General features: G+C 41.0%; 1 protein-coding gene across 1 annotated transcript in view; it reads right to left on the bottom strand.

The window, feature by feature from the left end:
• The window catches only part of PRDM10 (PR/SET domain 10), a 96844-nt gene that overhangs the window by 39337 nt on the left and 32879 nt on the right, over positions 1-24628 (bottom strand). Inside the window, exons 2-7 of the mRNA XM_040631033.1 lie at positions 23975-24162; positions 21515-21679; positions 19438-19497; positions 8385-8610; positions 6337-6578; positions 4463-4666 (exon numbers count right to left, since the gene is read on the bottom strand). Coding sequence (XP_040486967.1) covers positions 4463-4666; positions 6337-6578; positions 8385-8610; positions 19438-19497; positions 21515-21679; positions 23975-24043 — 966 coding nt within the window. The 5' untranslated portion in view covers positions 24044-24162. The remainder of the gene's footprint in view (positions 1-4462; positions 4667-6336; positions 6579-8384; positions 8611-19437; positions 19498-21514; positions 21680-23974; positions 24163-24628) is intronic.

Below are 24628 nucleotides of genomic sequence, written 5' to 3'. Positions count from 1 at the left end.
CTTTCTCTTCTTACACAAAACAATTCAGGCTTTCCCACAACCCACGAAAAATAAACAACAACAAAAATCGCACTGTGAGCTGATCTCTTTTAACACCAGATGGTCAGTCAGGAAGTGCATTGGCCAAGACACACTCACTGTGTGTTTTCTTTTTCCTTTTTAAAAAAATGTGTTTTTTTTTATTAGAACAACTTCACAAGAGATAATATTAATAGTCTCTTCATCAAAATAAAACATAGCCTCTTCCGGTTGTTTTATCTGTATGTAAACACGGGTTTTTACACAGCTGGAATCATCATGGCTTCCACCAAACAGCTCTTACTTCCTCTCTAAGCTTCCTCAAAGCTTAATCCAAGTTCAGGGCCTTTTTATTTTTCCCTAGTGATCACATCCATTTCCAACCAACTCTAAATTAATATCTCCATTCCAGACTCTCCCTCTCTGTTCCCTCTATGTACATTCTACTTCTTACCTGGTATTTGGCATGTTTCACAAATAGTTCAAACTTGACATGTCCAGAATTTAATTCTAGATGTTTCCCTATCACATCCCCACCCCTGCCCATCTTCCTCATCTCAATAAATACCCTGCCTTTCACCCAGCTGCTCACACTTGACACCTAAAAGTTATCTCAGATTTCTCAGTGTTCTTCTGTCATCCTTCAGCAAGAGGTGTGAACTGCTCAGATGTTCTTCATCTCTGCTTCTCCCACCAAGATCCATGCCAAGACGAGCTCTTGCCTGGTTGGTCTTCTAGTGAGCTTCCCTTTTTCCATTCTTGCTCCCTCTAATCAATTCTTCACACAGGAGTAGAGAGGGCTTCTTAAACACAATCAGATTTCATCATTCTCATACTTAAACAGCTTCTCGCTCATAAAAAACCTGCAATGCTTGATGATGGGCTCCTTAGCTCTTATCACTCTCCCTTACTATCTTTCAACAAGAGGGCCTGCTTGTAGTTCCTCAAACAGGCCAAGGTGTTTCCCACCCCAACCTTTGTCCTTGCTGTTCCATCTTCAGGAGTATTGGGTTTTTCCCCTTCACCTCGCCTAACCCTTCTACTGTGCTGGTCCCTCCCTTCCCATTCCATAGTCCCCAGCCTTATTATCAACTCCTCAGCAAGGCCTTCCCTCTCCAGCATCTGTAAACTGGTCCCTTTCCTGCTACCTCCTCTTTTAGCGCCATTTGTTTCCTTCATAGCACTTAACCACTATTTGATATTCAGTTGACCCTTGAACAAGAGGGCTTTGAACTGCATGGGTCTGCTTATATGCAGATTTTTTTCATAGTACAGTCCCATAAATGCACTTTCTCTTCCTTATGATTGTCTTAATAACATTTTCCTTATTCTGGTTTACTTTATTGTAAGAATACCGTATACAATGCACACAACATACGAAATATGTGTTAATCAATGGTTTATGTTATTGGTAAGGCCTCCAATTAATGGTAGGCTATTAACAGTTAAGTTTGAAGAGTCAAAAACTACATGTAGATTTTCGACTGCCCAAGAGGTAGGTGCCCCTAATCCCTGTTTTGTTCAAGGGTCAACTGTGTTTGCTTACTTACATTCTTCCGCCCACTTCCCCTCTAGAATACAAGCTCCCTGAACACAGACATTAGTCTGTCTTTTCCTAGTGTCCGAACACAGCAGGAGTTCAATATATTAATCACTAAATGAATTAATCATGTATAATTGTTATGGAATACTATTTTAACTGTGAGGAAATATTTATATTAAGACTCCATTTTTAAGTGTGAAATAATATTCTACAACAGAGTCTATGTTCTATAATTTACTTGGTCATGATCTATAGTTGGGTTTTGAGACAGCTTATCAGTTGGCTGTTACAAATTGGACTACCCTAGTCCATCAATTCCAAGATGTATATTTTTCGTATTTTAACATCTCAAAAACCATGTCATGGTCCATGGCATTCTGTCACTGCTATGATGTAGCTTTCTTTCACTAACTGCTCATTGCTCCTGCACAAACCTGGCCAAGCTCTTTGCATTGTTCTCACCTCATTCAGTTAGGTGCCCCTCTGGCACTCCGTGACTTGTTGACACTTGACCAGCAATGCAAAAGAAGGCAAAAAAGAAAAAAGCCATCTCCCTCAGAATAAATAAAACAATGTCAAAGCAATGCAAGGCTGGTGTGATCACCTTGCAGGACCTCTGTTAATACATCCAACATCAAATTGTCAGAAACTTCCTACTGACTTAATCAAAGTCACTTCACTTCCAAAGACATGTGTTTTAATGGAGGAAAAAGACACATATGGGCTCAGTCAGTGGGAAAGCACAGGGTCAAAACTTGTACAGAAACATTATCGGTCATTTGGAAAAAAAAAAAACAAAACCAGAGGCAACAGTGGATCACCTATTTTTAAAATAATCCAGCATTATCAACACCTTGGTGGCATAGAAGACAAAACACAAACATCCACGACGAAATAAAACAGTGATTCAGTTTTTAAAAAAAGAGTTAGACTGTACGCAAGGCCGTTTATATGTTAACCAATTTATTTTGCTTATATGTGTCTTTTTAAGTATGCAGAAATGTGATAGGATTTTAAAATTACCTCTAAATAAGTCTAACACGGCTCCTGCAGTAAGTAGAAAATTACACTTTTTTTGGTGATAAAAATAAGCACTATAACCTAGGTTAAACAGCAGCACATTTTTTCTTAATGGTGTATAAAATAATGGTTCATCTTAAAGTCATTGGTGTTTGACTAAGAAACACAGCGTTACAAAATTAGAATGTATCTAGTTCTATCTTTGTTTATAATTATTTCCTCACACTAATTTTCAAGGATTAGGTTTATTCAGCCAAGAACATTTTCACTATACACTGCCAGAAATATTCTATAAAATATTGCAATTCTGTGACAAATGTCCCTATTTTTTAAACCCTCACATTCACTGTACTGCACCCATTTATTTTTGCTAAACTAACAAAAATAGTAACTCATAGTTGTTTTAAGGGTTTTAAAATTATTAACATTGAAAAAAAAATTTAACCTTCCTTTCTTAGTGATTTCTCCTCCAAATCAAGCCTATTCCCAGTATTCATGTGTCCACGGGGGTACGAGAGGTTAGAGATGTTTTCTCCCAGTTTTCATTCTTTTTTTCTTTTTAAAGATTTATTGACTTATTTGAGGGAGGTAGGGGCAGAGGGAGAGGGAGAGAGACTCTCAAGCAGACTCCCCACGAAGCATAGAGGCAGACATGAGGCTGGATCCCACAACTGCTAGGTCACAACCTGAGCCGAAGTCAGACACCCAACCCAACCATCTCAGCTTTTATTCTTTTTTTTTTTTTTAAGATTTTATTTATTTATTTGAGAGAGAGAAAGAGAGCAAGCGGGGGGGGGGGGGCAGAGGGAGTGAGAAAAGCAGACTCCATGCCAAGTGTGGAGCTCGACATGGGACTTGATCGCAGGACCCCGAAATCATGACCCGAGCTGAAATCAAGAGTCGGAGGCTCAACCCACTGAGTCACCCAGGCGCCCCTCAGTTTTTATTTTTAAACCTTTTAGCGTGTATTACAAAGATTTCTCCCACTCTGTTGATTCCTTTTCATCTAGTGTTTTGGTTGTTCGTTACACTGAACTATTATATTCTTATTTAACTGTTTCTGCAGTTCTATCTATTGCTTTAAGAGAGAAAATAATCTCCTCTCCACAGTCAAGAAGTATTCACTTGGGTATCAAGAATTTATTGGGATTGATGATGTGAGATATGACTCTCCTTTTACAAACACACAGATTTTTAAAGCTTTTGAACAAACTCTAGGTCTTTGTTCTCCCCCAAAGAGGTATCTGTTCTCACTTTTACCACATCGAAGCACTGTGCAATTCAGTGTTCGTGTACTGATAAAATCATTTCTCACCTCTTTTTCATCTGTATCAGGAATTTTCCCTTAGAATCACAACAGAATTTTCACTATGTCATCAAAAGTTAATTAATATTTAGACAAATTCCTATAGAGTTGTCTTCAAAAAATATATTCTTGAAATCAGAAGTCAGTGCATAGAATTCTTAGGGTAAAATGAAGCAGTCCGGTAAAGAAATCTAGCTGGTACATCTAAAATTCCGTTTTATAAGATCCCCTTTTTCCAACTCCTTCTTCTTCAGAGTGTGTAAATAACGTTAAGTGACCCCAACTTTAATCACTCCATCACAAATACCAGTCTGCTTCCCAAACACAACTACTTCTTTATCCCTGGGCCTAATGTCTTTGTGTAGGCCTTTGACAGACCCAAAAGTCATGTACTTCTGATTGTTTTTTTATGGGATTATTGTAAATGTACTGTACACAGTAGGTACTCAATAAGTAAGTGAATTATACAGAAAGGACCATTTTTGGAAGAATCCCCCTTCAGAGAAAAAAAATAAGAAGAAAGGCATTAAACGGTCACTATTCCTAACAAAGGCACCACTGACCCAGCACTCTACCTTCAGTTCTTGTTTGGGTTCTACGTTCTTTATCGTGGTGTAATACACATGGTGGCCGTACTGGTAAGCCACCAGGTTCTGCTCCAGGTGATTCTGGGCTGGACGTACAAACATCATCCAGTTACAAAGGGTCTCATCAGACAACTCAAACCACAGGTCTTCATGCAAATCTCGGTCTTTTCTGTCCCCTTTATCAAGAGAAACCTGCAACCAAAGAGAAAGTAAAAAGCCACACCAAAAAACAAAATAAAAACAAACATAACTTTTAATATGATATACATCAATGTAATAATACACAAAATACCACTCTTGAAATTAACTATGTATCCTGATTCTTCCTTTTGTATAGAGAAAGATCCAGGAATTGTGTCTTGCCACGTGTAGAAGGAAAAGGCCACTTTTTGAAGACTCACGTGGAGCAGAATCACCTGGCAAAATGTTCAAGTTAACAATCTCACCGTTTAGATTCAGTTGATGCTTCATCATTAACGAACACGTCAAAAAATACTCTAAATAAGCCAGGAAATGCGAGCAAAATACTCTCTAGTTCCTTACAAGTTGCTTACTTCAGGGATTCCACTGCATGAATTAATAATGAGCAGCCTAGTGTTGCATATTTCTCTTTACAAAGTTATATTCTTTCTTGAAGATCTTGAGCGTTCACTAAAGAAAACCTCCCTATGAGAGCAAACAACTTCTCAAAAAACACACCCCAAATATTCTCCCTTCCCACTGCCCTTTCTTGGTTCTCCAGGGTAGCTCTCCAAGAAGCAGAGAGCACAGGGGTTGGATAGAAGCAAAAGCATCAAATGTAAAGGAGAGAGATCAGGATAAATATACTTGAACATACAGTGAACTATTCTTAAACAAAAGATTCAAACAGGACAGACCTGTTTCAAAAATTGTGATCCCTGAAAATGTTTTTGGTACTTAGCGGATTACACGAGTCTACACATGTCTACATCAAATTAATTTGAAGAAGAAAAGAAAAAACCCCTATTATGAACTGAATTGTGCCTTCACCAAATTCATATGTTAAAGTCCTAACCCCTCAGTATGTGACCATATTTGGAGATAAGGCTTTTAAAGAGGTAACTAAGTTAAAAGAGGTGATTAAGTCATCAGAGTGGGTCCTAACCCAATGTGACTGGTGTCCTTACAAGAAAAGGTGACTGGGACACACGGAAAGACACCAGGGACACATGTACACACAGAATAAAGGCATGAGGACACAGAGAGGAGACTGTCTGCAAGCCAAGGAGAGAGGCCTCAGGGGACACCTGGATGTTGGCCTTCCAGCCTCTGATGCTGTGAGAAACTCAGTTTCTGTTCTTCAAGCCCCCAGTCTGTGGTATCTGTTACAGCAGCTCTAGTAGACTGATACAGCCTCCAAAAGCGACACCTCTCAGAATTACTCACAGAATGCCTTAGGGCACTGAGACTGCGATCTCCAATTTATTGATGAGAGACAAAATGTTTCCATTCCAAACAAATTAAGCAGAAAAAAAAGAACAAGGGGCGCCTGGGTGGCGCAGTCGTTAAGTGTCTGCCTTTTGCTCAGGGCGTGATCCCGGCGTTCTGGGATCGAGCCCCACATCGGGCTCCTCCGCTGGGAGCCTGCTTCTTCCTCCCCCACTCCCCCTGCTTGTGTTCCCTCTCTCGCTGGCTGTCTCTCTCTGTGTCAAATAAATAAATAAAATCTTTAAAAAAAAAAAAAAGAAAAAAAACCCAAGAAACAGAAACAAACAAAAGCAGAGGAAGAAAAATACTAGCAAACAATGGTTAAAGAATGGAATTAAGAGAACCAGTAGGAAAACACATGCCCCCTAAAAGTTATTAAGAACAAGAGTGAACTATGATAAAGCACAAATTACCTTCAAATGAATATAACAGTCTTTCAGCTCAGACTCCCTGACGAGGGGTCCCTCCACAGGGCCAAACTGGGTACGCTTGGGAATGCGCCTTTTGGAGAACACCCCTCCGAGGAACCTGTCGATGTAGAGGACCAGGGGGAGGCTGGCTCTTGCTCTAGTGAGCACAGGCCGGTTAGGGATGGGATGCAAGGGGCCATGCTTTGGGCACACTGAAGAATGTGCATTATTACACTCCTCACACCCTGCAAAAGAAAGAAAATCTTTAGTCAAATTCCTCAACATCACTTGATCTCAGGTACAAAGTTCTAACCTGAAAAATCCCCAAATCTAAGTTTGCAAGCCAAAATTCAATTAACTCCTACAATTACAGTATTCATTCAGTTGTAATATGCTAGCTTTCAAAGACCAATAAAATCCTGCCCTGTCCCTCTCAAATCAGGCAGAATTAGCTTGTGCCTGCCAAAAATAATACACAGGCAGTGACTTATTTCTCTACTGGAGATTAAGTCAAATAGTAGCCCAGCAAATTTACAAATCAATTAAAACAGGTCTGAAAAGAAAAGGGGGAAAAAAAAAAAGAAGAAGAGCTTATTAGGGTAAATGCTACAAAATCTGATAAGACAAACAGTTGAATTTTAGAGTATGTAAATTATATCCCAGTAAAGCTATTTTAAAAAAAACTCTGACAATACCATTTAATCAGTTTCTTCAAAGGAAGTCATAGAAGCCTCATTGTCTGGGCATGTCTAACTCAAACAGAAAAAGCACTGTGCAGTTTGAGACTTCAATGCATATTGTGTGAAGATAATGCTAAAATGAACGAATTTAGCATTCCTCCCTCCATTCTCTTGAATGACACAGTTAGCCTCGCTCAGACAGGACCCACTTTCATCTCCTTCTAGGAGTCATTACTTTGCACTAAGCATCCACACTCACTCCCACTTTCCCAGTGGCACCCATCTGTAAACTAACCGCCGGAACTAGACAGAAATGGCCACAAAGCAGAGAAAAGTGCCTGGACCCTAGAGGCATCATACTCATGACCTTTAACACATTTAATTAACCAACTGTATTTTACTCATGTCCAGCTGGCTGATGACCTGGCTTAGGAAATAGGTACTTTCAATTTCTACAATTCTCCAGTAATGGAGAGCTACTTTGTACTATTATTTGTAAGATAAAGTCCCTGTATGCGTATTTGACTACGGAGTTGCCTTGAAAACTTATGAATTCAAGGAAAAATAAAACGAGGAAGTTCTCTGTTGGATATGGAGGTGAGCGTTGGCCCCGTGCAAACAGGCTTTACCAGCACGGCACAGAAGGTCCCAGGAGATATGGTGAGACCGCAGAGCTCTGAACAGCCTCAGGAACTCAATTAAGTGAGATAAGAACTTTGCCATATAAGCATGCAAAATCGATGGAAAGAAGCAGTAATTTGGTCGGTGGAAGCAAGAACCCTCCCACCCTCTCCCAAAGTACAGAGAGGCAGTGAGTGCTGTGGTTAACCAGGGGCACACGGGAGCCAGACCACCTGGGTTGGAACCCTGACTCTCAGAACAACTGGACACCACCAGCCCCATCATAAGACTATGGAAAGCATTAAACGATTTAGAAAGTGTAAAGAGCTGATGCCTGGAACATAATAGGCATGTTTACAAGGTTACTATGAAGAGAGGTGAGACAGCAAAGCCAACTCGTTAAAGCTGAAACGGCAGAAAATTCCAGGAAGATTCCGGGGCCGGACACGCTTACCATAGTGGCCTGACAAGCTGAAGCCCGGGGGTCAGAGACAGGCCCCGTGCCTGAGCCACCACTCACCCCGCGTGACACAGAGCAGGCGGCTCAGCCTCTTCCGACCTTCCGTTCAGGCATCAGTAAACTCAGAGCCCTCACGAAGCCTCGGTGCCTCCCTCACAGGCTGTTGTGAGGACCGAGCAAGACGGGACGTGCAGAGCGGGGAGCACAGGGTCTGCGCACAGGAAGCCCCCAGCCGAAGTCAACCGCGTCCCCGCGCTCACACACACTCACAAGGAACAGCTCGTACTTACATAAGTCATGCGGGTCGAAGGGCCGAGGGGGATCCGGCTCCCAGTCATCCAGGTCTGTGTCTTCACCATCCTCCTCCTCATCTTCCTCAGTATCTTCGTCCTCATCCTCATCCTCTTCCTCTTTGGCCTCTAGTCTGCCCAGAGGGTTCTGCAGAGTCGCCAAAGGGTCTGAACCATCCACACCCTCGATTGAAGGTAACACCTGGTTATGCACCGGTAATGAGGCCTGGACAGAGTTCAACCAACAAGTTAGCACCCCTTTGCTTTTAGTTAGCTGGTACACATACACACGCACACACACACACTCGCACACACACACGCACACACGCACACAATACAAGGTTTTGGTGGAAGATAGTTTTCACATGAGCCTCCTTCAAGACCCTGAAGAAGAAATGATTTCCACTCTCGGCTGTAATGGATCTGCCTTCATTTTTGCTGTTTCTGCCCCATATCTGGGAGAGTGGGTAAGAAAGCCTGGGTGCCCTCCTTTGGTGCATGCCCTGTCTCCCCAGAGACTTCAAATACATAATAAACCTGTCCATGCCCTCTTGGTGCATGTGTGGTATCATGTCTCAACATCTGAACCCAATTTTGAGTCAGGGGGTCCCTCCTTTTTCAGGGTGACCACAACACGGTGTATGTAATGATCTGATCTATCTTCAACCACTTCACTTTTAAAACTAAACACGTGGTGGGGCGCCTGGATGGCTCAGTCGGTTAAGCGGTTAAGTGTCTGCGTTCAGCTCAGGTCATGATCCCAGGGTCCTGGGATCGAGCCCTGCATCAGGCTCCTTGCTCAGCGGAGAGTCTGCTTCTCCCTCTGCTTCTGCCCCTCCCCCAGCTCCTGCTCGCTTGTGTGTGTGCGCGCGCTCTCTCTCTCTCTCAAATAAATAAATAAAATCTTATCAATCAACCAATAAACAAAACAAAACAAAACACATGGTACAACACCCAGTTGGTAAAATTCAATGGTTCACAGCCCTCCTTTTACACACTTCAGAGAGGCTAAGGTTTTTAAGTAAGTGAAAGAGATGCTTATTTGTTTCAGGCTAAAGTTAGTTTTTTGCAAATAAGACAAGGTGGGGGCATGTATTGGGTTACTACTACCTTACCAAATATACTAGCAAAAAATACCTTAAATACCTTAAAAAAAAAAAAAACTTAAAAAGTTCCCTACCCAAATAAGTGTCATGGGACCCCAGATTCCTTTATCCAATCTTATTTCTCCTGCCCAATTAGCACCATAAATCATACTGAAGCCATGTCCCTTTCCTGTTCAATAAACAAAGCAAGTTTTTTAAATGCCTATTCCATTTTTCTTTTTTTTTTTTTAAAGATTTTATTTATTCATTCGACAGAGAGAGAGACAGCCAGCGAGAGAGGGAACACAAGCAGGGGGAGTGGGAGAGGAAGAAGCAGGCTCCCAGCGGAGGAGCCCGATGTGGGGCTCGATCCCAGAACGCCGGGATCACGCCCTGAGCCAAAGGCAGACACTTAACGACTGAGCCACCCAGGCGCCCCTCCATTTTTCTTTATCTTCCCCTGTGTTGTTGTCCTCACCTACATGTTCTTCCCTAGCCAACCTTCCAAACCCGGTCACGTTCCAGTTTCTCCACGAACCATCCCTGAGCACTCTACCCCTCCCTGACTCTCCTCTGCCCTGATCCCTGCAGCATCTGGAGTCACAGAATCCCGCCCCACAACATCCTTCAGCCTCTGCTCCAACATTTCACCGCCTCACCAGACAGCCCGAATCATTCGGAATCATTCAGTGCTGGTTCTGCGGGGTCAAGGTCTCCCCATGCGCATCTTCTTGTGGTGGGCAGGACCTGTACCTTCCCCCTCAAGGGAGACAGAATCCGTGAAGACAAGAAGTTCTTCAAATATTTCAAGACCAAAACCCCTAGTTCGTTCAATCATTTTCACATGGCCCAATTTTCAGATTCCCTCATGATCCTGTTGTCTTCATTGATTCCTTAATGGATTCCATGTTTTTTAATGAATATGGCTTCAGATTACATTAGCATTTATGACAGCCATTGTTCTACTGCTGACCCAGTTTGAACTGGCAAATAACTAAAATCCCTGAGTCCTTTTTCCTCTCACATCACGCTATTAAACCATTTTACTCCTCCTCATGACTTAAATAGCTGATTTTTTACTTAAATGGGGGGGGGGCAGAATTTTGCATTTATCACCAGTATATTTCATTTTATCGCTTTTTCTTTTCTTCCAATCTGCCAAGATCTTTCAGAATCTTGATTCTGACATATCCCATATTAGCTATCCCTCATAGCTTTGTACCCGATGCCAAATACCATCTAGATTTCAATTAGTATGCATTTTTCTGTGGGCCCTTCTTGCCTCTCCAACTGCGCGTCAGGGAAGTAGACCAGGGGCTTTGGAGACACACAGAATTGGATCAAAACCCTGGCCCCACCACTTGGCATGTTAATAAACTTCTCTGAACCTCAGTTTCTTTATCTGTAAAATGGACACAGTAACACATACGGCATCAGTTGCTCTGAGGATTAAATGACGCAGTGTATGTACGTGAGGCCAGTAGCCGAGTGTCTGGTATTTAGTAAGTGCTTAGTATTAGTAAGAATCGATTACTATTATCATAAGTTCTTTAAGGACCAAGATATCACATACGTCCTGTCCTCTAACCTTACAACCTTACAAAACAGCTGAGCACGTGGCAGGGATTCAATGAAGATACATTTGTAGAAATACGTTTGGCCCTTTAGGAAATGACATCAATCCCTTCAGGCATGTAAAGAAACTCTCCTGTATTCACAGAAAATCCTTTTTCAGTTGTGCTTCTACAAACTTCTTAAACTCCATGAAGAAAGAGCACTGTGTGTTTACAGAAGAGCACTGTGTGTGTTTACAGAATCTGACCTGTCCAGCAGCTGAAGACCACTGTCCGACATCTGAAACACTCAGGCTCCAGAGAGCGGGTAAACCAGTTACCTCAAAATAGCACGTGCCTGTTTAAATGGGCAATCATTCAACCCAGGAGCCAGACTCCTATATGACATTCCATCTCTGGCTCGGGGCCTTTCAGAGGCTTCATATAAGAGGACAGAATTCTGGGAGATGCTTCAGCATCAATAAAAACAGAATAAAATACCCACTGAAGTGAGACTCAACAAGGAAAAGAGCAGGACAATCCTGGCAATGAAACCGTGTGTGCCGTCGCAACCCCCCCCCAACACCCCCACCTGATCCTGCCACCAAGCTATTCTTGCTGTCTCAGAGTGCAGTTCCGTTCTCACCCTTTAATTCTAAGCCACTTAAATTTCAGGCCAGCATTTGTGATGAATGTTATCACACACGGACCAAACTAAAGCATATATATCCACCTCAACTCCTCATACGCTCTTTATCACTTTGCAGAGCCAACCGAAAAGAATGAATTCAGTAATCCAGAGTCATCCCAGTGAAGCTGTAATGTGTTCTTTCCCCCAACAGATGCTGCTAGAAAGACTGCGGTTAGACAAGGTTACTGCTGGCTTCTCGCCACTGCTGAGAAAGCTGACGTTAAAACAGTACCAACAACCGCCTCCCCCACCCCGTGCTGGAACTCTCCTAAAAGGCTGTAGCAAAGACAGGGCTTGAACACTTCGGCAGTATCTTGAGGAAACGACGCCAAAGCAGAGGTCGCATGCAGACCAGAATCACGTGAGCTACTGTTAGAAAGGGATGGAGGGGTTAATGATAATGACATCTAGGTAACCACTGTGTCGTGCTAAGTAGAAGGGACCTTAACACACAGTAGGCACGCCTTACGCATTTGTTTAATTAACAATTCCAATTCGACTGACGTTTCTGGAGAGCTAGGCATGTATTTAAATTCCTTTGAGGGCACATAACATTACCACACAGCTCCGAAGTGAGAGAGATGAAATTCAAATTCTGACTCTGCCCTGCCTTTTCCACTACATCACAGTGGCCCGTGTGAAGTTTGTTCAAGGAGGGCACCGGAGGAGGCAAACATCACACATGCCTTGAACGCCAGAGCAGCAAGGTAACCACACGTGCCCCGAGGCACCAGCCGGCCAGTAAGGAGGTGAGCTGTGTGTGCCGATTTCGCTTTCGCTTAGAGGAAGTGAATAAGCAACAAAAACGTTAATCCCCCGCACTTTGTCATGCACAATAAAACACGGTAAAAGGAAAAAGCATTTGTTAAACTTATGGTATGCTTTCTCCTTCCCACTTAATATCAGTCTCTGTAATTATTTCTGAAATTACATAATGCATTTCAGGATACAATTTATCTGAGAAGTGAAATATGAAACTACATTGAACAGCAGCAAACACAACAGAATGCTTCTGGATTCCTACTGAGACCAATTATCAGTGTAGCATATTTCCTTCTCAGTGTGTGGGGAGTCACACATGTTCACTTTCAGAAACAAAGGGGAGACTGTGCTTCTAGATCTGGAGACTGCCAGTGCCTTTCCTAAGGACAAGGGAATGCATATATGAAAAAGCCTTCAAATGAATTTTGCTACCACTATAAACAATTGAAAAGAGGAACCTTTTTGCTGAGGTGGCAGGGGGACGTACCGATTATCTGTGTTGAACTCTCACTCCAACTTTCTACCCAGAATTTTTCCAGGTCACAGAATACACTGACAATCTCAGAGGTATTTATTGTAGCCAGAAATAAAAACCGTGCTGGTTGAAAGGAAACAGCAGTAAGGCAAGGTAGAAGCCAATAGTTACCCTGCCTTGTAATGTCAGGGTTCATAGAGCTATCTGACTACAAAACATGAAAGGAGCAGATTGTTTCTGGAGATTAAAGAAGATGAAGGGCTCTTTGAGGTGCCAGCAGCAGCAAAAGTTCTAATTAAAATCATGCCTTGATATTAAAACAACAAAACGCCATTTTGCCTATCTGATTGGCAAAGTTTTAAAAGAATGCAAATACTCAGTGTGGCAAGGGTGAGTGGAAATAGGCATTCTCGCGTATTGTTGGTAGGAATGTAAATTTTTTAAGTATCTGAAAAGCCATTTTCCTAGAAAGTCTTATCAAAATAACTTTCCTATTTATAATAACAAATTTCAAACATATATCCGTCAGGGAGAATAGTATAATGAACTTCATGCACCCATCACTCAGCTTCGACAATTACCAACTCACGGTTAACCTTATGTCAACTATTCTCCCACCCACCTTCCCCCGTCACTAGATTATTTTGAAACAAACCTCAGACATATATTTCATCCGTAAATGGCTTAGTAGCTATCCTGAAAGGAGAAGAGCCTACATATTTTCTGTATTACCATATCTAAAGAAACCAATCATTCCTTAGTATCATCAAGTATCTAGCAATGTTAGAATTTCCCCAATTGTCTCATACTGATGTTTTTAACAGTTCGTGTGTTGAAATCAGGCCCCAAACAAGGTCCACATATCGTATCTGACTAACATGTCTGTGAAGTCTCCTTGAATCTGTAGATTTCCATTTCCCTTCTTTCCTTCACAATTTACATGTGGGAGGAACTAGGCCATTTGTCCTACAGATCTTCCCACAGTCAGACTTTGCCGATTGCATCCTTGTGTGCCTTTTACTGGTTCCATTTTGTCTACCGTGCTTCCTGTGAGCTGCACGTGGAATCTGGAGACTCAGTCGGACTCAGGTTCAGTTTCTTGGGAGGAACACTTCGTATGTGGTAAACTACGATAGGAGGCACACAACACCAGGAGGCCTGTAACGAATGGTTCTCTCTTCTTAGTGATATTAACAAAGTCCCGAGGGTTAGGGTGAGCCATCCATTATAAAGTGCCTCATCAGCTTTTTCCTGATGGATTCAGACTGTTGTTGATGATCATTGCCTAGATCCCCATTTCATTAGGAAATGAAAAATGGTGATTTTCCAAGCCAATCATCCCCTCTTTATTTATTAGTTGGAATGCTTCTATAAAGAAATTTCCCTCATCAAGTAATTGTTTACCTGAGTACATTCAGAGAGAAAGGCTGGACTCCTTCCCATCATTTACCAGTTTTTTGAGTAATGCGGTGGTCCCCCAGCATCCTCAAAGATTGATCAATGAGTTATTTCTTTTAATATTAGTAGAAACTCACAGATTTTAAATATATTTAATGCATTTCAATCTATTATAGATATTTTCCTGTTTTTACAGGTCAAATGCCCCATTTTGGCCCTTTCAAGGTGGATCATGAGTTCTTCCCACAGTACCCAGAAGTTTTCACTAACTTCCTTGCATTCTGATAAGACATGACATTTTAGGCACATCTTGTATATTTCCTGCCCCAGAGCTAGAATCTGCCATTTCCCTAAGTAGTTCTGATTCCTTTTACTGGAAAATTGTATTAGAGACCACACTGGCTCATTGCTACTGGATTGATGACTCTGGCTAAACGTTTTCAGTGGCCCAAACTAGAAAATATGTTTTAAAAGAAAACACATCATGAGTTCATGCTGATATTCTAATTCAGATTTAGGATTCTGGATTTTTATTTAACTTGCTTGATTTTTATATTTGTATCTCTTTTCACTTCCACAAAAAATCTTGGTTCTTAAGTAATTTTAAATATGAAACTACACTGGATAGCAGCAAACACAACAGAATGCTTCTGGATTCCTACTGAGACCAATTATCAATGTAGCATATTTTTTAACTTTTATTTTTAACTTAGGGATATATCATGCTCACAGATTGGAGGACTCCAAACTATAAAGACATCAGTTCTTCAGAAACTGATTCATAGATACAATGGAAATCCTGCAGGACTTTTGTGGAAACTTCCAGGTTGATTCTTTTTTTTTTTTTTTAAAGATTTTATTTATTCGACAGAGATAGAGACAGCCAGCGAGAGAGGGAACACAAGCAGGGGGAGTAGGAGAGGAAGAAGCAGGCTCACAGCAGAAGAGCCTGATGTGGGGCTCGATCCCATAACGCCGGGATCACGCCCTGAGCCGAAGGCAGACGCTTAACTGCTGTGCCACCCAGGCGCCCCCCAGGTTGATTCTAACATGTATATGGAAAAGCAAAGGGCCAAGAAACTCTCAAAGAACAAAGTGGAGAAAGGGTCACAGTCTTGAACATATATTGTGGTACATTCACAAACCTGAATACTAGGTATCAATAAAACGAGAAGGAAACAAAACCTCACAGCTACATCTAACAACATGAAGGGATCTCCCCTAGCATCATGTTGAACAAGAGAAGCCACAAAGAAAGGAAATGGTAAGTATTTCCACTTATATACAGTTCAAAACCACAGAAAATTAATCTATGACGTTAGCAAGCAGGACAGTAGTTATCTTTGAGGACAAAGGAAGGAGAAGTGATTGGGGGAAGCAGGAGGTTGGCTTTTAGGAGCTGGGAATGTTCTAGTGTTTAATTTGAGTGTTGGTTATACTGAATGCTTACTTCGTGATATATCATTGCACTACATGCTTACAATCTTTTGCACTTTTCTATAGGTATAAGTTACTTAAAAACTGAAAAATGGGCACCTAGGTGGCTCAGTCGGTTAAGCATCTGCCTTCGACTCAGGTCATGATCCCGGGGTCCTGGGATCGAGTCCCGCATCGGGCTGCCTGCTCAGCAGGGAGTCTGCTGCTCCCCTCTGCTCATGTTCTGTCTTTGTCTCTCTCTCAAATAAATAAATAAAATCTTAAAAAAAAAAAGTGAAAAACACACAAACAGTAAGAAATATGGTGAACATAAAGGAAACTAAACAAATAATATGGAAAAGAATAGATATAAAAATGATTATAGGGGCACCTAGGTGGCTCAGTCGGTTAAGAGTCTGCCTTCGGCTCAGGTCATGATCCCAGAGTCCTGGGATGGAGCCCCCATCGGGCTCCCTGCTTATCAGGGAGTCTGCTTCTCCCTCTCCCTCTGCCTCTCCCCCTGGCTTGTGCTCCCTCACTCACTCTCTCTCAAATAAATAAAATAAAAAATGATTATAGAGGGGTGCCTCAGTGGTTCAGTCAGTTAAGCATCAGACTCTTGATTTCGGCTCAGGTCATGATCTCATGGTCCCTGGGATGGAGCCCCATATCAGGCTCAGGGCTCAGAGGGGAGTCTGTTTGAAATGCTCTCTCTCCCTCTCCCTTTGCCCCTCCCCCTGCTCATTCATTTGTGCGCTCTCTCTCTCTCTCTCTCTCTCATTTTCTCTCTAAAATAAATGAATCTTAAAAAAAAGAAATGATTATAGAGAACAAGTAAGGTACGAAATGCTGAGAAGAGTCAATATACTCGCAACTGATGTTCCTGAAAAGTGAACATAACAAATGAAACTGAAAAGATTTTCAAAGGTCTGATAGATGAAAACTTTCCTGAAATAAAGTCTTAACCTATACATCTAAAGGACACAAACTGTCCTAGGAAATTCTGCTTCATATGCTGGTGAAGTCATTAGACTTCCAAGAAAAACTTCAAGGATAAAGTATCAAGCAGGCATTAAGGTAGAAAAGGAATGAGGAAAATAAATTAGACTCAAGATTTCTACAAATTAAATGCCAGCAGAGAACGGAGCAAAACTCTAAATAACCGTGGCTCCCGAACAGGACATAAATTTATTAGTCACAGTAATAATGCACCTTACAACACAGAAGAGTGGAGAGGACAGTGGGAGGATGTGTCCCTGTGCTGATGCCCTTGTCATCACCGCAGGAGCCAAGGACAACACAGGACTGATCTCAAGTGCAGTTTGGAGGGTATGATGACTCCACCCTCCTTCACTTTCACCTCAATTGCTTTTTCTTCTGCTCAAGTAAATTTCAGTTTAAAGCATTTAGATTAATAACAGCATTTAGAGACAATGCCATTTGTCCCCGTGCTTATCTTTATTTGTACATCTGGAATAATAGGTACCGACCATTAACTTAATGAGGAAAGTTCTGGGCAGAATTTGTTTGTTCGGGATCTATTTTTCGTACTTTTTTTTTTTTTTTTGCATTGCTTCAACTTTTTATGAAAAAAAAATTATTACTCCAATAATGAGTGAATGAACTAATGATCTATGAAAGACAAAGGGATTTTTTAAGAAATTTTTTCTTGCCAAATTGTCAAAACTAATTAAACCTATCCCTTGCTTGCTGATGGAATCAATAAATATTTATAGAAATGTACATGATTTGTTTTTTCAAGCATATATCTAATTCTTACAAAATTATTAAAATAAAATAACACTGCTGTAGACTGTCTCTCCCCAAAATTTATATTTTGAAAGCTAATCCCCAAAGCCGAAACTAATAAAACACCATATGTTAACTACACAGAGAATAAAAATAAAATTAAAATTAAAGAAAGCTAATCCTCGGGGCGCCTAGGTGGCTCAGTCGGTTAAGCGTCTGCCTTCGGCTCAGCTCATGATCCCATGGTCTTGAGATCGAGCCCTGTGTCGGACTCCCTGCTCGGTGAGGAGTCTGTTCCCTCTCCTCCCCGTTCCTGCTCTCTCTCCCTCTTTCTCTCAAATAAATAAATAGAGTCTTAGGAAGGAAGGAAGGAAGGAAGGAAGGAAGGAAGGAAGGAAGGAAGGAAGGAAGGAAGGAAGGAAGGAAGGAAGCTAATCCTCAATGTGAGGGTAGTAGGCAGGCCCTCGGAGAGGTGATTAGGTATTGAAGATGGAGCCCTCATGAATGGGATTAGCATCCTTACAAAAACCCAAACTCCTGGCTGGCTCAGACTATAGAGCATGTGACTCTTGATCTTGGGCCCCATGTTGGGCATGGAGTCTACTTAAAAATAGAAAAAAAATTAAAATAAAAAAAAAGAGGCCCCACAGAGCTCACTCGCCCCTTCGGTCATGTGAGGCCCTCACCAGAATCTGCCAGCCCCTTGATCTTGGCCTTCCCAGCCTCCAGAATGATGAGAAATAAATTTCTATTGTTCGTAAGCCATTCTATTACAGCAGCCTAAATCGATTAAGACAAATGCTCATTCAAGTTCACGGACGCCACAAGATCGCAGATTACTATCAATCAGGAATAAATTCAACCGTAATTTCTATGATAAAGACTCCTCCGAAATCTCTCTAGATTTCATAAATAATATTAACAAAAGTACTGTTCACTTTTCAAATTTTAAAATGGAAGTATCTGAATCATCTACTAAAAAAACTTAAATGCACGAAGTGCTTACTAATGGGAATTTACTTGATAATCACTCATGACACTCAGTGGTACAGCTAAATAATAGTCATACGAGACAGCACAAAAATACAACTTATTTGGATCCATATTCCCTTTACAGTAAGACTGAAAGTATCTAGCTTCTATCATCTTCTTTATCACTTTCACAATCTGGAGAAAAACAAGGACGAAATCCCTCAAAGTCAAATAGGATATACTAGAAATGTGGATAAAAGGAAAGAAATGTTTTAAAAGAAAACCAAGGAGGGGGCGCCTGGGTGGCTCAGCCGGTTAAGCCTCCAGCTCTTGATTTCGGCTCAGGTCATGATCTCAGGGTCGTGAGATCAAGCCCGGCATCAGGCTCTGTGCTCAGCACGGAGTCCATTGGAGATTTTCTCTCTCTCCCTCTTCCTCTGCCCACCCACCCCCCAGCTCATACTCTCTCTAAATAAATAAATAAAATCTTCTAAAAAATCAAAAAGATAAAAGAAAACTAAGAAAAATCTCAATTTTTTAGAAGCAGAATGAGGAAGATTGCTATTAAATTTATATATAATTTAAGCTGAAATTTTTTCCTCAATATTTGAAAATAGACAAAGTACCCAAATGTTTCCAAATTTCCAAAAAGAGACACTTATAAACTCAGGATTATTCTTTAGAATTTGAACCAATATCCTATTAATATACTTGTTTTTTTAAATTTCCAAGACAAATCATTTTCTTATTACCAGACTACTTCAGTATGGACTGATTGTAATGTCTTAGTGTTGTTTTGCTTTGTTTTCATTAAAGGAAGTAAAGACCATTCTTAATACATAAGAAGTAGACAACCAGAGAATGCAGAGTGCAGAGGGTTTGGGGGGCTGGGATGGGGAGGTACATTCCAGGGAATAGAAAACAATAAAAAGGCAAAAAAACAACTCATTACCTGCTGGGCTGTAGCATCCTGCTGGACATAAGCTACCTGCCCTGGGTCTGTAAACAGAGTCTAGACAAAAAAACAAGAAACAAACCTATCAATAAATCTTTAGACAGCTCGTCTACACAGGAAAAATTATCCTATTGCTAAGCACAATTCTTGACAGAATTAATTCCCATATAGCTAGTAATAATCCTTCATTAATAAAGAAGATAAAGATAGTAATCTCGCTTTTAGCTAAAGCCTTTCCTTCAGATGGTTCCAAAGAGATTGTGTAAGTTAACCATCTCAACTGGCTAACATACTTGACGATTTTACTGTTAAGCAAAATCTCTCTTGAGGTTGAATGTCACAGCTAATTAAAAAGGTATGTCACAAAAACGTTAAGACATGGCATGAACAAGGGTGTATTCGTTCACGCATAACACCATGTATCACAGGAGTAGACTTGCGATTAAGTGAATATGAATGGAGCCATACAGACACACAGAAGACTAACATATACACAAGGATATCCTTCCAATATAAATGCACGCTCATTATCAAAAAAGAAGTAGAAGGGAAATAAACTGAATTTAATGTTTCATAGATTCATTCCTGGATAAAGTCAGTAAAGTCATAATTTTTAAAAGTTCTCATTATGAACACCTAGTAATCTGGGTCATGATACAGCAGAACTAACTAGAGAAGGGAAATCGTCAAAATTATTTCAGCCAGGGCACCACAGAAAATCACCAATTCAGAAAAATATTCTTTCCTCTAATTTGCCCAAGCCTTTAGCAAACCTAGAGGAATAAGAACTATGGTGAAGTTTCGATTCCAGAGGTACATATAAGAGAATTTCAGCCAGTTGTACGATTTCTTAGACTTGCTATTTAAAAATTATCATAAGTCAGAAGAGCAAACGACTCTTGATCTTGGGGTTGTGAGTCTGAGCCCCACAGTGGGTATAAAGTAAAATAAATAAACTTAAAAAATTATCATAAGTCAGGGGCGCCTGGGTGGCTCAGGTGGTTAACAATCTGCCTTCAGCTCAGGTCATGATCCCAGGGTCTTGGGATCGAGCCCCACATCGGGCTCCCTGCTCAGTGGGGAGCCTACTTCTCTCTCTCCCTCCACCTGCCCCCCTTCGCTTATGCTCTCTCTCTGTCACATAATTAAATAAAATCTTAAAACATATATCTTAAAAATCTTTTTTAAAAAATTATCATAAGTCAGACATTTAGTAACATAGTAATAAACTAAAGTTGCCCACAGGACATTTTTTACATAAACTATCTGACTTTATTTTAATATAGTCAGGAGACTAAAACTAAGCCGAGGCATTCTAACAGTACCACCTGACTACTTGGCGGTTTCATCTTTATATAGATTTGAAAGTTATTAATTAGGTGGGCTCCATTTCTTCGTGGGAGGGATTGCAGCCTCCTGATTAAATACTGCATGAGGGCAAATTTTTATTACCAAGATCTACTACAAAAGTATGGAACTTATTTTTTTTAAATATGTTTAAAAGTACTCTGTACATTCTAAAGTGCGAACATACAAACTAACATTTATATGTTTGTGTCATACATTGTGTTTGGAAACTAACACTCCAAGTCACTGAGCAAAAAAATACAAGAAAGTGGTTCTTTTACCTTTGCTTCTATTATAGTCCTACAAATCAGTCAATTATTAATAAACAGCAGTTGCTAAGCCGGCAGGACTTCTTGCTCACACGTTTAACTGAAATAATCTGTATGCTTTCCCTGATCCATCTGTGACTAAGCTATAGAGAACAACACACCAGTTTTGACTTGGTTCTTGATACATCAGAAAAGTAACAAGTTGACAATCTAGTCAATGGTCAGTGGGACAAGAACTCATAGGAGGCTAGTGCTCTAATACCTTATTATATTTAATTTAAATAAATAAGCCTATCTTCCTCTGCCCGGTTGATTATAAGCTCCTGAAGAGCACGAATCTTCCCTGAGTCATATCCTGCATCACCACACCTAGCACAGTGACCGGCAGAGAATAAACATAAGTCATCGGTGAGTTAACCGATGAGTAAACACACTGTAAACAAGAACGCTTCACGTGCCTGTGCGGCTTCCACAGGATGGATGTACACCAGCGTATGCTCAGGACCATCCACGGACGTGTAGGAGGCGCCATCTGCCGCATACACCACCTGCTGGGGCGGACGGACCTGGTCATCGGTGTAGACAATCTGAGCCACAGTCCCAGCGTCAGGAACAAAGTGCACCTGGGGCAGAAAGCGGCAAGTATGTAGCGAGTGTCCTTGTAGAACAAAAGCAATCTCACGAAGATACAAGGCTGACCAAGCACAGTCCATGACTGCATTTCTACAATATCCCCAATGAAAGAAGGAGAACTGATACACCTAGTCTTCTACACCGTTAGAGACTGGGAGACAGGATCCGAGGACCTCGTCGCTGATTTACTACTTAGTATTAGGCGACTGAAATAAATTCCTCTTTGCCTCAAATGTCCAATGCAGACATCTCTTTTAGGGAGTCATGAGGGGGCAGTCAGCTGATTCTGGAAATGTAACTGAAGATTCCTGGTTGACAGCAGTACCAAAATATAAAATACAAATTAGTCTGCAATGTAAAACAATGTCAACTCAAAAGCCAATTGCCCTCAACATGTCATAAATATTCTGCTTTATTACTAATAGTGCCTTTCGGCAGATACATTAAAACAAGGTCACTTTCTTTCCTACGTGTTTTTTTCACACTCCAGGGCTGTACTGGAGGCATGTCAGTAACCGTAGGCTGAGTCAATGAATGTTGCAGGACTCTTCCTTGTCAGCAAGGTAGAGACACAGAAAATTCTAATCAAGTCCTTTTAAGGGGTTTTGGAAAACTATTTCAGTTGTCACCAGGGTAAATAATTTTCTACCTACCAAGAACTAAAGCAGAAACTGAATTCTGTAAAATGCTTTCTGGATAGTCAGCTTTGGGGGTTTGAATTCTTGAAGGCTAGAGCTTGGCACACAGCCTGATACCTGGTATTGAAGGTACGGAAGCAGATGGTCAAAGGACACATTTGGGAGAGAAATAATTTATGTGCTGATACTGAAGTTAGGTTGGAATCTTTACTCTTATGCTATCTTGGCTTTGGACCTAACTTTTTTTTTTATTTCAGTTTTCTCCAGCAGAGAGTAGTAGATTCCAAAGACGATATGAGCATATTTAATCCCCAGAAAGAAACCTGGAGACCAAATGTAATCAAACAGAAATAAAATGAAAATAAAATAAACTTCCACTTCTATACTAAGTGATTAATTCAACTCCTACACAAATTTGTTTTGTCCATGAAGGTACAGTTTGTATATTGCAAGAATTCGACTTCTAACAATTGGCACAGTTTTAAGTGCCGCAAGATAATTTTTTGACTTTAGGTTTGTTCATTAACATCAAAACTCGGTCTCCAGTATTTTGCTAAATCAGAGTTCCTGGCTAGGAAAAGAAACAACTGAGAATAGGAAGGGCAAAGGGGTGTTGGGAGGGAGAGGGAGAGATGAGGGGTGTTGAGCTCTGCCGTTCACTGTCTGGTTACCTACAAAATGGTGACCCTGTTTTTTGAATGGACTATGTTTTCGTTCATAAACAAAGTATACCAAAATACGTAACTACATGAAAGTCGTCTTCAAAATGGTTTCTAGGAGAATCAGAACAGCATTCTCATTCTACTGGAAGTGTCACTAGAACATTTTTTTATAAGTATTCAGACTCAGACTTTAACTCATACTAAATGATTAATTTTATTTGTTGTAATATTTGCTATATTACTTAAATAAATGTGTATATTTAAGTGTTTCAGTGTTAACTTCCTAATTTTGATAATAGTACTAAGGTTATGTAAGTTAATGAAAAACTAAATTAAAATTGCGTATTTATTCCAATGCTTAAAAATTTATACTTTGGCCACACATGGCTCCCTATGACTGCTGACTGTTCCCAAAATTCAAATCCACACCAAAAAAGCAGACATTCGCCTTCGCTAACAATAGTCAAAAGAACACGCAGCTGGTTATGTTCGCAGTCCGAAAGGCAGTGACCACCCACGACAGCAGCATTTGAATAAGGGACTGGCTCCAGAGTGGCTGACTCAGTGCGACAACTTTCCGTTAGACCTTTACATTCTGAATTTGAAAGAAAAGAAAAAGCCACTCTATAGACATACCTCGTACTTCATTACACACGAAGAATCAAAACCCTATACTAGGTAACAGGAAAGAAACACTACAGTTGGAGGCTTTCAGGACCAAGAACATAAAATAAAACGGGGCAGTGAAACAAAGATGACAGCAAGTTGCGGAAATGGCAGAGAAGTCTACAGAGCCCTTGTAAATCATCGTGACCCACCCTGATAGAGCACTCAAAGTGCCGACACACTCCCTACTCCTCCCGTGCACGCCCTGCTCATCCGCGCCCTCCCAGCTACTACAGAGAAGCTGCTATTTCTTTGGCTGTCAGCAAGCTGTACCCAACTGCAAAGCTACCAACACCAAGCTGGGAAGACCGCTCTTCACCTGTGCAGCGTTCTCTTCGTGTTCTGCGGATGTAGACCACACGTGGGAGCTTTCATCTTTGGAATCCATCGTTCCCCCTGCTGGACAGCTCCACGTCCAGGGCACCTAGAGCAGCACCGGCTGGAGGACAGTCATCTGTCCACCACGTGCGTGCTCATGAAGGACAGAAAGACCTCTCTGCAATGTGCCTGAAAAAAAGAGAGGACGGGAACCAAGTTCTTTAAATAGATGAATACATTTTAATAAATTACAGTTTCAACCACAAAGAGAGAGAAAAAAAAAGCTTTGTAAAAGGTAATACATCTGGACAAAAAGGTTGAAATGGAGAAATTATTTGTAATGATAATACAGTGTATTGCATGCTTGCTATGTTCTAGACACTCCTCAGGTAGGTGTGACCCTCACTAAAAATACTGAAGGTCTGGGGCGCCTGGCGGACTCAGTGCGTAGAGCATGGGACTCTTGATCTCAGGGTTGTGAGTTTGAGCCCCATGTTGGGGTAAATAAATGTATGAATAAATACTGAAGGTCAAAAACATGGGATAAAATAGAAAAAAAAATGCTGCAGGTGTATCTGTGAGTTCTACTGATGAGGAGAACGAGGCTCCCAGCTGGTAAATGCAGGTAAGTGATGGGTTCACACCCAAGCCTGAC

Source organism: Ursus maritimus, unplaced genomic scaffold, assembly GCF_017311325.1.
Source record: "Ursus maritimus isolate PB19 unplaced genomic scaffold, ASM1731132v1 scaffold_16, whole genome shotgun sequence".
NCBI lineage: Eukaryota > Metazoa > Chordata > Mammalia > Carnivora > Ursidae > Ursus > Ursus maritimus.
The sequence above is the reverse complement of the archived record's forward strand: the minus strand, read 5'-3'. Positions and strand labels throughout refer to the sequence as shown.